Raw genomic sequence first — 12936 nt, forward strand, 5'->3', positions numbered from 1 at the left:
GTTGCCTTTAGTGATGGCTTTCATTTTTAAAATGTATGAAACATCATATCAGTTGTAGCCTATGCATTACCTTGTTATTAATTCTAGTCTATCTAGGTCCCAGTATCCACTTCATATATCAAATTTATTCAGCATATAGGAACTCTTCAGCCCTCTGATAAAGACAATATAGATTTTCCTTAAATTTTTTCTCAATCTTTAAAAATTTTCCCATTATTAGACCTCAAAGACATGCTATTGTAAAGTCTGTGTAACGGTGCCTATATATGAATTATGTACACACCTTTAAGGTTCTGTTTATTAGAGAAACAATTCTGAAAAGCTCTCAAGGTATTTTACAAGTATAGTATCATTGTAGCTTGATTAATTAGATATATACATAGAAATCCATAAAGAACATTTTATATAGACTGGTCTAAAATTAGAGAATTAAATATCAAATTACATTAAGAAACTTAGTCCCTAAGATAATCTTTTTAAAGAGAAAAGAAGTTTAATCATCTTCTTGCTAACTTCCATGTATAATATTTTTCCATCTTAGGGTTTATTTTATAAAACATGTTATTTCTAACCAATCCTGAACCATGGAATTTCATATTTGGGACTTTTATTTTGGCCTATCCCAGTACTTGAACATGATTTTGATTACAACAGGCCTTATTTTGATGTCTTGTAGAATTATTTTCATTACTACAGGAGTATTTGGGAAAAGATTGTAATTTGCAAAGAGTTGGCCATTTTGGTATAAAGGTCACTACTCATCAGAGAGTATCTTATTTTTCCATTCCCCTCCGAAGACATAGATGTAATACTGAAGGTCATATTCAATTTTAAAGTAAACACACTGAAAATATGTGGGGACTCTATTCAAAAGGCTAATAGAAATCAGTATTATGAAAAAGATATCCATAGATTTCAAAATAATCTGCACACTTGTCTGAATAGAATCTAGTTTGAAACATTGAAAAGGGTAAGTTTGACGAGAGTCCCTAACAGAATAGCATGAATTCTGCTGAAATTGCAGCAAGAACAAACACCAAATATATGGTAATGTGTGGGTGGAATCATGTGAAATAATTGATGCTGTACAAAAAAGTTATGGGGGCGGGGAGTTGGGGGGGGGGAATATGTCCCAACGAAGTCAGCCATTTACAAATGGAGAGCTTATCTTAGGAAGGTCTGAGACAGTGTTACAGTGGCAGACTATCCACATTCGTTTTCAAGGAAATAATCTTGTTCCTGCCTTCATTGAAAAGGCCCACAGTTGACAAGAGAAACAGTAGTCAATAGCACACACATAGCAATTGGTTCCGTTTAAACACATCTGACCTAAGAACTAAAGTTGAGCAAACTTGCTGCTCGTTTGGTGCCGCACTTTGGCACCTGGATCAACTGCCAATCAGAGCAGGGCTTTCAAGAGGAATTTTAAACATATGTGATCAAGACTCTAAAGCACTTGGGATAATGTTGTAGGAGGACATGAAACATGGCTCTGCCGGTACATCCCTCAAGACAACAGCACAATCGAGAGATGGAAGTGCTCCTCTCAAAGCAAACGTCGACTGGTCAAGAGCGAACGTCCTGGGGACAGTTTTTTGGCATGCTCAAGGGTGTTTGCTTAACTCTCTCGAGGGCCAAAGAAGAATCATATCTGCTTGCTGGAAAAGTGTTTTGAGAAAGGAAATGTTTTAGCAAATAATGCCCTGGTCAGCATCACTAGAGACCCTTTCTTGACCATAACAATTCTCCTTTTCATTCCTCTCAGTAAATGAGGACAGTTTTGTGACTTTCAATGGGAAATCATCAGGCATCTCCCTTCGAGTCCTTACTTGGCTCCTTGCTTCTTTATACTTCCCAATCTTAAAAAATATTTAAAGAGATTTCATTGATTTGGTTGCATTCTCAGAACCCTCAGTTCTTAAGGGCTGGATGAAATGGCGGCTGCTATCACTTACAAATGTGTCTTATCCTTGATGGAGCTTATGCTGAGAAATAGTGTTTGTTTGTTTGTTTAATTTTTACCTCTAGCTCTTTTCTTCTCAAACTTTTAAAAATCCCCTCATAGTGTCTATTAGGAAACAACCCTGCCTTGGATATAAATATATGCATGAGTACAGTGTAATATTGTTTCCCAAAACATTCTATAACTGGAACCTCAGAATGGCATGTGTTAGTCTGGGTACATTAGAGAAACAAATCCACAGAAACTCATATGTGTAAGAGAGAGTTTTATATAAAGGGTAAGTGCACATTAAGAAAACATCCCAACCTAGTGCTGCCCAAGCCCACAAGTCCAACATTAACCCAAGTGTCCGACACCAATCCACAAAGTCCTCCTCCATCTCACAAAAGACAAGCAATGACACCGACTGCAGGAGGAAAGCCAAGTCAGTGAATGTGTAAGCATCTCAGCGCTGGCAGGGGTCTCCACATGGCAGGGGTCTCCACATGGCTGCTCCAGCACCCAGGGCTGCATCGGGGGTAGGTCCATGCGGCTTCTCCTCAGGGATGTCTTGCAGGAAGTGAGCCTTGCCAGCTGAAGCAGGGACTTGGCTAAGGCAGCTGCATCCTGGTCCCACTATCAGAAAGCAAGAGACCCGAGAACTCAAAAGGCAGGCTCACCGAGCCATTTATCCCTCCGCCCTTCAATTAGCCCCCACATGTGTTTATCGGTCAGGTTGGCACAATAAACTAACTACCTCATGACCCTAGCTTATTTCAGAAACTAGAACATCTTGAAATTGGGTTCCCTTTCTGAGCAAGTCATTATTTAAAAACAAGTGACCACCTCAACCTCAGAGGGTTTGCAATGGATCTACTCACCCATAGTAGTCCACACCATAGTTACTGTTATAATTTTCTCCTTCAACCTCAAACTCTGGCCCGAGACATCAACAGTGGGAGGTCTCAGCACTACCCTCCTTCTCAGAAAGGGTCTCTCCTGCTCCTCTTTCATCGGGAAACTTACAGCATTTTTATCTTCGATCCCTTCTTCTGCTTCTCTAAATACAATTGTAAACTGGCGATTTCTACGTCAAATTATCCATTTTGTCTTAGAATTTCACAAAGCCGGTTCCTCCTTAAAGAATGATGCAATGTTAGTCATTCTTCCATTCTTTCACCTGTTCATGCTTGTGTCCCAACATTTACTCTACAAATAGATATTGTGCCACTCTTAAGGACCCAGCACAAACACTCAAAACACGTGGAAGAAAGGGAGATCAAAAAGTATGGAAACCTGGTATAGACCTGATGAATATGAACACAAATAATTTGTCATTAGCTGTGTTTTACGTGACAGACATTTTTATCTGAGTAGTCTTGTTAGTTCCAGCTGAAAAGTGTTCTCTGAAAGCATCTTGTGCTCACGTAGATATCCACCTCTGTCGTTAATTATAACCACTTATCATTGTGTTCTCATTAAAATCAAATGTTTAATTTCCTATATGTTTATACTTCATTTATTTTCTTTTTATTTCATCGTTTGGTTTATGTTGTATGTTTTTGTTTGTTTTCTTTCATGGCTAGAATCTGACCTTGTCAAAGATTCCAGCCTTACAGGGTGGCACAAAGTCCCCAAGATGCAGCTCAGCCTGCCCTAGCACGACCAAAAGGGCTACCTTTTCTGACAGTTTTTTAACACAGCCCAACTCGGCAGGCTCCACAGACCGTTTGCAATACTCAGAATCAGGGAGCAAGGTAAGGCTCGAGGCCAATCGAAGGTGCAGAAAGCAATCCTGTTTGGAGAAGGTTACAGAAAAATTTCAGGAAATGTATATGCAAGTAAAGACTTAGTTCTAAACTATATGAGCCATGACCCATATGCCCAATTTAAAACTATTACAAATTAAATGTGCACATAACTATTAACAATCAAACCAATAAATAATAATAATATATTAAAAATGTGCCTCTGTGTAGAGAAATACTATCCAAGATTAATTTATTACTCTTTTGATTCTCCTGTGAAATTTAAAATATAAACTAATAGAATGAATTATATATGATATAGAAGATATTTCATAATGTATCATACTCTATATAATTTTATAATACTAGTTATCGATTATTGTTGTGAGATTATGTGTAACCTAATAATAATTCACTATTATTTGGTTATATATAATAAATAGTTTGGAATTGGATACTTGAGAAAATAAGTTATAGAGTACAAAATGTTTACAAGGGTATAAAATGTATTAATGTACTTTAACATGAACTCATCTATCATAACCAGTGCGGGGGGGGTGTCAGAGCAATGTGATCCCATTGTGTAACTAAAATAAAGATCCCCAAAACACAGAGTCTCCTTTCTCTCCATCAGGATGGAGTGACCAGGAGTCCAGAAAAGCGCTCTTCTTTGCCAAGACCGTCCTCCATCCTCCCTCCTCGGCGAGGAGTGTCCGGAGACAGGGATGAGAATTCCTTCTCTCTCAACAGTTCCATCTCTTCAGCACGACGAACCACTAGTAGGTTTCTCCTGACTTGTCTTTTCTTGATATAATTTTCAACATGTTTAGTGGAATAGAATTTACTATGTTTTGAAATCTTGTATCATTTAAATAAAATATTAAGGACAAAACATATTTATTTTAAGAATCACAAATTCCAGACCATAGGTGTAGCCAAACTATCTAACTGTTTCAGTCAAAACTCACTGATGGAGGACATGGGAATGTGTCACCATGGTGTGTATTAAGTTGTTGGCTGCCAGCAAGTCAACTGCAACTAATGGTGACGCCAAGAACAAGAGGATAACAGGATGAGATGATGATTCATTGGTTTTGATTGACAGATTTTCTGAAGGAGCGCCCAGTCCTTTCCCCATAGTTTGTTTTAGACTGGGATCTCTGCTAACACCTGGCAACATGCAAGTCTCCACGGATACACATGGCGGCTGTTCCGTGGTGCATTGGCCAAGATTTAAGGCTGGTCTCCCTTATGGAAAGGGAGACTTGTGTGATAATTAAGGCCTCTAAAGTGAACTCGAGACATATTTAAACCATAGATGTGTTCACGGATTTGGGGCTTGCACTTGATTCTAGCCCAAGCTAGAGATGGTTGTTTCTTATGACATGGCCCTGCTCTATGCTCGAACTCGTGAAAATCACTGAAGATATGGGTGCTAGAGCAAAGTCAGGTGAAGAAACCCAAAGGTGCCCAGCTATGCGAAATAATAGTGCCTGGGGACTTGAAGGCTTTCTTAAAACAAGTAGGCATCTAAGTGAGACGTCAACTAAGTCCATATGGAAGAAGCATACTAGCCCGTGTGATTCAAAGATGACAAATACTAATACCCAAATCTGAAGGAGGGAATGGTATTAGAGGCAATGCATGACAGTGGGACCTCAGAATCCATTTGCAAGGTCCCTACTTGGATTAAGCCTCTGATGAATTCGATCATTTGATCATTTGATCTGTTTTGACCCATTTTAAGCTTGTTCTAGTTTTCAATATTCCCTGCTTTTTTTCTCAATTAGAGTTTTTGTTTCCCTCTGGTTTATTTTCTTATTATTGTTGGGTTGTGGTGTGTGTGTGTGTGTGTGTGTGTGTGTATGTGTACATATGTGTTTTCAAGAATATGAAGACCAGGCTGGGTGAAGTTGTAGAGACAGTGTTAACTGGATTAGGGGATTAGTGGGGAGGGAATTGGAGGGAAGTGGGGAGCTAGTAACGAATACAAGTGGGAAGAAAATGTCCTGGAACTGATTGTAAAGATTATTGTACAGCTATTTTTAATATGACTGACTATAGAAGTGTATGATACATCAACCATATGTCAGTAAAACTGCATTTCATAAAAGAGAGAATGCTACCACTAAACCACACTACCCTCATAGATTTAATAAGAGTAAGTAATTTTTCTCAGAATATACTTTCTGTCTTGTTTCAAATATCAGTGAAAGAATAAAATTCTAAAGAAATAATTAATAGAAAAGGCAGTCGTCAGAAATAATTTAAAGAAATAATTAATAGAGAAAGCCAGTCATCAGGAACTTTAAAAATATACAGCAAATATAAGCTTATATTTTGATTGAATTCCAAATTCTAAAGTCAAACTGGAGAGTAAACAATCAGAACCTAGAATCATAGTTAATTTGTCGAGTCTATATTCTAAATGAGGCTGCCAGTGTAACTTGTTCTATGTAATAGCTTTTATTTATTTTGATTGATGGCCTCTGATGAACTGATTGGCAATTACTTTTATAGTTTGTGTAGAGGATGCTAATTATTGCCCATTTAATATTTCATGAGTATAAGTCTATCTAGTAAAACATGGATTGAAATTAATTTTATAAGTATTTCACTGTTGGGTTCTCCATGAGGCTGAATCAAGTTAAGGCAAGTTGAGCACATATAGATACTAAATTTTGAAGAGACATTATGTCACTTCTTTAACAATGCTGAAGGCTGTATATTAAAGACCTTATTCAATCTAGTAATGAGATAAACTAATTTTAGATTAAATAATGTGTCCAATCATTTATAGAAAATGGTTGGTTTTCTGCCCACTGATATTTGTGCTCTGAATATTTTTTCTGTGTTTATTTGGAGACAACACTGCTAGAGAAAGTCTGTGTGGATTTACATGGAGAAGAGCACTTCCCTCATTTAAGGGCATCATTTGCCGGTTAAGTGCCACAGTCCTTTGAGACTCGAAGAGACCCTGGAGGGCAGAATAGAGTTGCTCCGTGTGTGTTTAGATGGTAAATCTTTAGGGGGGTCAAAAGCTTCTTGTTTCTCCATGGAGTGACTGGCAGTTTCAAGCTGCTGACAGTCCAGCTAGCAACCCAACACACAGCCCGCCCTGTCACCCGTGCCCCAGGAGCCGGAATCCACTCAACGGCAGTGAATAGTACAGTACGTCACTTAAGAACAAAATAACAGGAGTTGCTACTGTTGTCACCTTATGATTGATTTTGCCATTTCCTTTTTTTTTTTAATTTAGGGATACTTGATCCATTTCAAATGTGACTATTTCGCATGACACTTCAAAAGTGTTTCTTGTCTACAGGGAACGTGTTTTGTTAAAAAGCCAGCGATTGTCCCTGTAAGATTTAGTTTCATCGCGTCTTTGCATTCCTTTTATTACGAACTAGGGCATCTTGAAATCATTACAGATCTTTCCTAAGTTGTATTTATTCATGTATTTATATTGGTGGTGGTGGTGGTGGTGGTGGTGGTGGTGGTGAGAACATGCACAGCCAAACATTTCCCAATTCAACAGCTTCCACCTGCACAATCCAGGAGCGTGGATCTGAGTCCAGTGACATTCACCTCTTTGAGCTGTCCAGCCATCTCGGACTCCTTTTCTGAAAGTTGTTCCTCCCTCATTTACATAGGCCCACTGCCCCCTGAGGTTCCTGTCCATCGTTCAAGTTGCTAGTGTCAGTTTGATCCCATGTAGAGAGTCTTAAAAGATCTTGATGCTCAAGGCTCCATGCCAGCAAGCCCCTTCTGACTCACGAGGGCTCCGTGAGATGGAGTGGAACTGCCCCAGTTGGTTCCCAAGAATGCAACTCTTTGAAGAGTGTAGGAAGCTCACCTTTCTCCCTCAGAGCCCCCAATCGATTTATGTACCTACGATAATTGGAGATTAAAAATATCATCAAATAGCTAGACTTGGAATTGGCCATTAGAAATAACTCCAGGAATGATGAGACAAAACATGCTTTTAAAGGCACTGTGGGCCCCCAAGGGATCATGTTGGCTTATGCTTATATTTGTTACTATGGAAGCAAAATGGCATTTCTCCATAAATGCACATGTTCAAACCACTGAACTCTGCATTATAAAGTGTTTTTTAATGTTCTGAGTCCCTTCTGTTTTGGCTTTTACTTTACTTATGGTCACAACTTTATTCCGCTGTATGTAGTAGGTGGTGAACATAACTGATCCTCTGGGAACCTGAGGACAAAGGGTCTGCTTTGTCTCTAAGCTGCATTCGCCAAAAAGCACACAGGCGATTAGAAGAGCAAGAGATTCGCCCTCTCCTTTTCTACCATCGCTTTAGCTGCATGTGGAATGTTCTGGCGTTTTGTTTGGCTCTTGACAAGATTTAAAGGAAACAATTCTGTGCCAAAGGTTTCTTTTGCCAGAGAGGAAAGAAAGATATCTTCGTTGAAAATTTGACAAGATAACTAAGAGCGCAGTTTCGTATAATAACTGGTAGATATTTTAAATTGTTTTAGTATCTAATATTTAACCTCTTCTGGAAACACTTAAATGTATCATTTTGACAACTAGAGGAAATTATATTATACTAATATTCAATCGTATCTGTTGCACTCCAGCGTGAAGGCCCTAGTCCTTATGACTGTTGCTCATTTTTCAGATATAACACAAATCCTTCATTCCTCACTTTTCTAGAACCCTAAGACCATTTGCTGCAAATATGGAAGTGGCTCATACCTTAATAAAATGGTATTTCTTTCAATAAAGATTGTTTTTTACATTTTGTAGTATTGATTAAGCTTAATCCCCACAAAGAAAGAAAATCTCAGCAGACTTCTAATAAACGCTAAATCCAATTCCTTTTGTTAAAAAACTTGTATATTTTTAGCACTACTGAGATCAGTTCTGACGATAGGCGGTGTAAACAATGCACAGATCTCTCACCAAAAAGATCTGAGAAAGTCAAAGGTCAAGTCATTAAGAAATCATTTGAAAAGTAAATGAGATTTCCTGAGAAAATGTTCAGAAAGACAGAGTGCTGGACTCACATCTACATTCTAAAAATTGGACCAGAACAACCCAGCAGCAGGGAAGCTGCAAAAAGCCAAGTTAAATGTGGCTGATGATCCTGGCCTGGAAATGCCATATTTGTGGAAATCAATAAACCTCACAGAAAGAACACTGATTTATCACTTTAATCTTCTCATGTCCCATTTCATAAGACCCATTGAAGGGTGTTTGTTTGACCTGTGTCAAAAGATCAATAGGACCCAGGGCAATCAATGGTCACTATAGGAAAACTATCCGCTGAAAGAGAAAATTTGTCCTATGTTTCTCTGGGAGCGTGAACCTAGATAAATGAGTATGATTACATTGCCCGTAGGTTGCAATGATGTAAGCAGCTTCCTTGAGCGCCCCCCACATACAAATCTAAACAAAACAAAATGCCCCCACTTCGGGAAGTTCTTTTTTCAACTAGTGATGAGTGACTTCAGATGCCCTCTTATCATTCCTTTGGTCCCTTGGTGGTGCAATGCTTAAGAGCTTGCCTACTAACTGAAAGGCTGGTGGTTCAAACCTGCCCAGCTACTCTACAGTACCAAGGACATCCTGTCCCTGTCAAGATGCAGCCTAGAAATCCTTAAAGTTCTCCACTCACCCAGGGCTTCACTGGAGGAGAAATTGCCGTGATGCTTCTTAGCTATGACACCATCCGTCAGTCCCATTGGTTTAAAAGAAATGAGCTCTACCTTTTCCTCTATAATATTTCTAGAAGATTCATTGATTCTATATAACCTATATATTTAGGAGGAAAAAAATAGAAATCATGTTTTATTCTATAAAATGTAAGAAAGATACAAAGTTTCTATAATATACGTATACAATATAAATAAGTGTCCTGTTGGGTTTGCTTATTTATTAAATGAAGATGGACTTATAAAAGTGCTTTGAAATATTTAGATATTTTTATATTAGCATTCATTCCAAAAAGCACTAGAAATGGCATTCAAAATGCTTACATTTTAAAAAGTGAGAGAAGTGCAGAATAGGAATGAGGAGGAGAAATAAATGCACATGGGAATGTCCTACGTAACTGACATGGGTAGATTATTGCTTTGATTCCAACATGCCAAACTAGTGATAAAAGCAGAGGAAAAAGCAAAGTTGTATGCAAGATTTATCACATATATGTAGCATATATGGCTACAGAATTCCAGTTCTCAAGAGAAGAAAGGGAGGTTTTTGCTATTAAAAACTGAGAGAATGTTTCTTAAGAGGCACACAGAGATGTAAACTCGCTACCATTCCAACTCATAGTGGCCTCCAAGGCAGAGTGGAACTGCCACCGTGGCTTCAGACTGAGACTCTATGGGCGTAGACAGCGTCGTCGTCTTGCTCCATCAGAAGCAGTGGTGGTTTTGAACTGCTGACCTTGCCGTTAGCAGCACAATCTACACCTCGGGGCTCCTCCAGTAAAAGATATAGTCGGACAATGTATTTATTACATGGTACAAAGAGCCTTTAATAAACACTCACTGTGCTCCTCAAGAAAAGCTAAGCAAAGCATATTAAAATGAAATTTAATAAATACCATCTACACAGGCAAAACCTATGGGAACTAAATGATGGCTCTACATTGGGGACCCTCTTGATCTAAGGAGTGGATGAATGCACGTAGCATTTAATGAAGTTTCTTTTTCAATTAAACACAAATCCATATGTCTAGATGAACACCTGAGTAGAAAGTCATTTCAGATATGTTTGCATGAGTTTTAAGGAGGATAACCAGGCTTCATCTTTGGGCTGATAGCAACGGCAGTTTGAGTAAATCTAATGATGAAAGAACAGAGGTTCTTAGCCGTTTGAGTGCTGGTTTTAAGATCCATATATACTTCTACATGCTGTAGGAAGGCACTGCATTGAGTTCTAAGAACCTGTGGGCTGAGAGGGGCCTTGAGAAGGGTTTTCTCACGCTGGGGGGGGGTTTGCTTTGTTTTGTTTGCTTGCTGTAGGGTCAGAGCCAATTCGCCGAGCAGGAAAAAGTGGCACCTCAACACCCACGACTCCTGGATCAACTGCCATCACTCCGGGCACTCCGCCAAGTTACTCTTCGCGCACACCGGGCACTCCTGGAACCCCTAGCTACCCGCGGACCCCACATACACCAGGGACCCCCAAGTCTGGCATCCTGGTGCCCAGTGAGAAGAAAGTTGCCATCATACGTACTCCTCCCAAATCTCCAGCTACTCCTAAGCAGCTTCGTCTCATTAACCAACCACTGCCAGACCTGAAGAATGTCAAGTCCAAAATCGGATCAACTGAGAACATCAAATACCAGCCTAAAGGTGGACAGGTAAGGATCACATGAGCACATATTTGTTGCCATAACTAAAATCCTGTTAATTATCATCTTGACTTTTTGACTTACACATATTATAAGCAAAGAGTACTTAAAAGGGAGTAGTAAAGGGTTATTGGTGATGTTTGTTACATAAGAATTAGAACTTTATCTAAAAAGGCTGGCCTTTAAATTACAATGAAAAACACATGTCATGACCACTCTTTCTGGCTATTGTTTGCTAAAAACTAATTTAACCATATGAGAGAATTATTCAGTCAGTTAATTTCTAATCTTTGAAATTGCCTTTCTTACTTTGCGGATTTTAATTTAAGATATGAAAGTTGTATTACTGACATGAATTTTAAGTTTTTTGTAGATCCTGATCACTAGCCATTTAACTATTTTTTAGTGTATATCCTTTTATCTCCTTTCTCTTCGCCTAGGATGTTCAGTGACATCTTCTTTGCCTCATCTTCGTATCCAAAATCAAATTTCTAGCTAATTTCAAGTAAACATAATAAACAAAGTCAGTGGTCACTGATTAAAATAAACCAACCTAAAACAGCTCCTTAATGTTTCAGGGTTTCTATTTAAGATTAGTTTTATTGAATGAAATTATTAAGTTCTGTCTTGAAACCCTTAACTTCAGCTTCAAAGAAATATTCACATCTTTTTTAACCTTCGGACTTTGGATTCTACCCTTGACTCTGACTTGTGAGGTAGACCTTGCTTACACGGTGTTCAACCGCTCTTGTCAATGAATAGATAAAAGGGATAAAACTATTTTTGAAAGAAAGAAGCAGCAACTTCCTTTGTACATGAACACCTTATAATACCCTTTCAATACCAAAAATCACTCCTTTCTTTTTAACCTTGATAGCTTTCCTACCTCTCTTCTTCTTGGCTCTTCTACCGCTGATTTCTGATTGTGCGCAATCTTAGTGATCCATAACAGAAGTGCCACAAATGGGTGACTCTAACAAACGAATTTAATCTCTCACAATTTAAGAGTCTCCTAGTCTTAAGAAAGACATTCTCTTTCTTTCGCCTCTGAAGAAAGTCCTTGTCTCCTTTCAGTGCTCTTGGACACAATGTTTCTTGGAAATTCCCATGTGTCTTAGCACCAAGCTTCCCCTAGGTTTAGGAGGATGGACACACAGGGACCTACAGTCCAAAGGACATCCCTGGCTCTGCGTTCTTGGTTGTAGTCAGGTCTGTCTTCTGTACGCACTTTTCCTTTTAGCTTTTATAAGATCAAAGATATATCTCAAACTTGATTAAGGGGAATCCCTTGAGTTTGAGTTGGATTTGAGTCAATCTCTCACCTTCTTTTAAGCCTGTGTCTCACTTAGCATATAGAGGTTAGGATTGAAAACACATCACAAAATAAAGGACAATTCAAAAATGAGAGCCAGAAAATTAGACAGAAAAAACATTTCAAATTCTACCAAATCTACAATTATAATTCCCTCCAGTAGAAAGAAAAAGTTTTAAAAATGATGATGCCAACATATATACAAATGTGCTTGATACAATTGATGTGTGGATTGTTATAAAAGCCATAAGAACCCCCCCAAAAATTACTTACTAAAATAAAATAATACTTTTAAATTTTAAAAAAAGTACATAAGAAAAAGTCTCTGCATCTTTGCTTCTAAAGCGTTTTCTGGTTGAGATTCTGCAGTCCATGCCACTTCCAATAGTCTTTGCCAGCATCATAATTACAGTGCAGCAACTCTAAAAAAATAGAAAATAAAATTATAATTCCCCAAATCTGAAAATAGTCTTTTATTCATCAGAATTTTACACACCCCAAAAAGAAAATGTTTAATTGAGCTCTTGGAAATATCTAAATATTATATTGTTTTTATATCTATACATACATTATTTAAAAGAGTAAGGTGAATAAAATCAATTTA

General features: G+C 38.2%; 1 protein-coding gene across 34 annotated transcripts in view; it reads left to right on the forward strand.

The window, feature by feature from the left end:
- The window catches only part of MAP2 (microtubule associated protein 2), a 241754-nt gene that overhangs the window by 203806 nt on the left and 25012 nt on the right, over positions 1 to 12936 (forward strand). For all 34 annotated transcript variants that reach the window (XM_045297150.1, XM_045297171.1, XM_045297162.1 and 31 more), the window contains 2 exons: positions 4325 to 4469; positions 10689 to 11029. In XM_045297150.1, coding sequence (XP_045153085.1) covers positions 4325 to 4469; positions 10689 to 11029 — 486 coding nt within the window. The remainder of the gene's footprint in view (positions 1 to 4324; positions 4470 to 10688; positions 11030 to 12936) is intronic.

The sequence above is a fragment of the Echinops telfairi genome, unplaced genomic scaffold, assembly GCF_000313985.2.
Source record: "Echinops telfairi isolate 266 unplaced genomic scaffold, ASM31398v2 ScPeMD7_3;HRSCAF=10, whole genome shotgun sequence".
Lineage (NCBI taxonomy): Eukaryota > Metazoa > Chordata > Mammalia > Afrosoricida > Tenrecidae > Echinops > Echinops telfairi.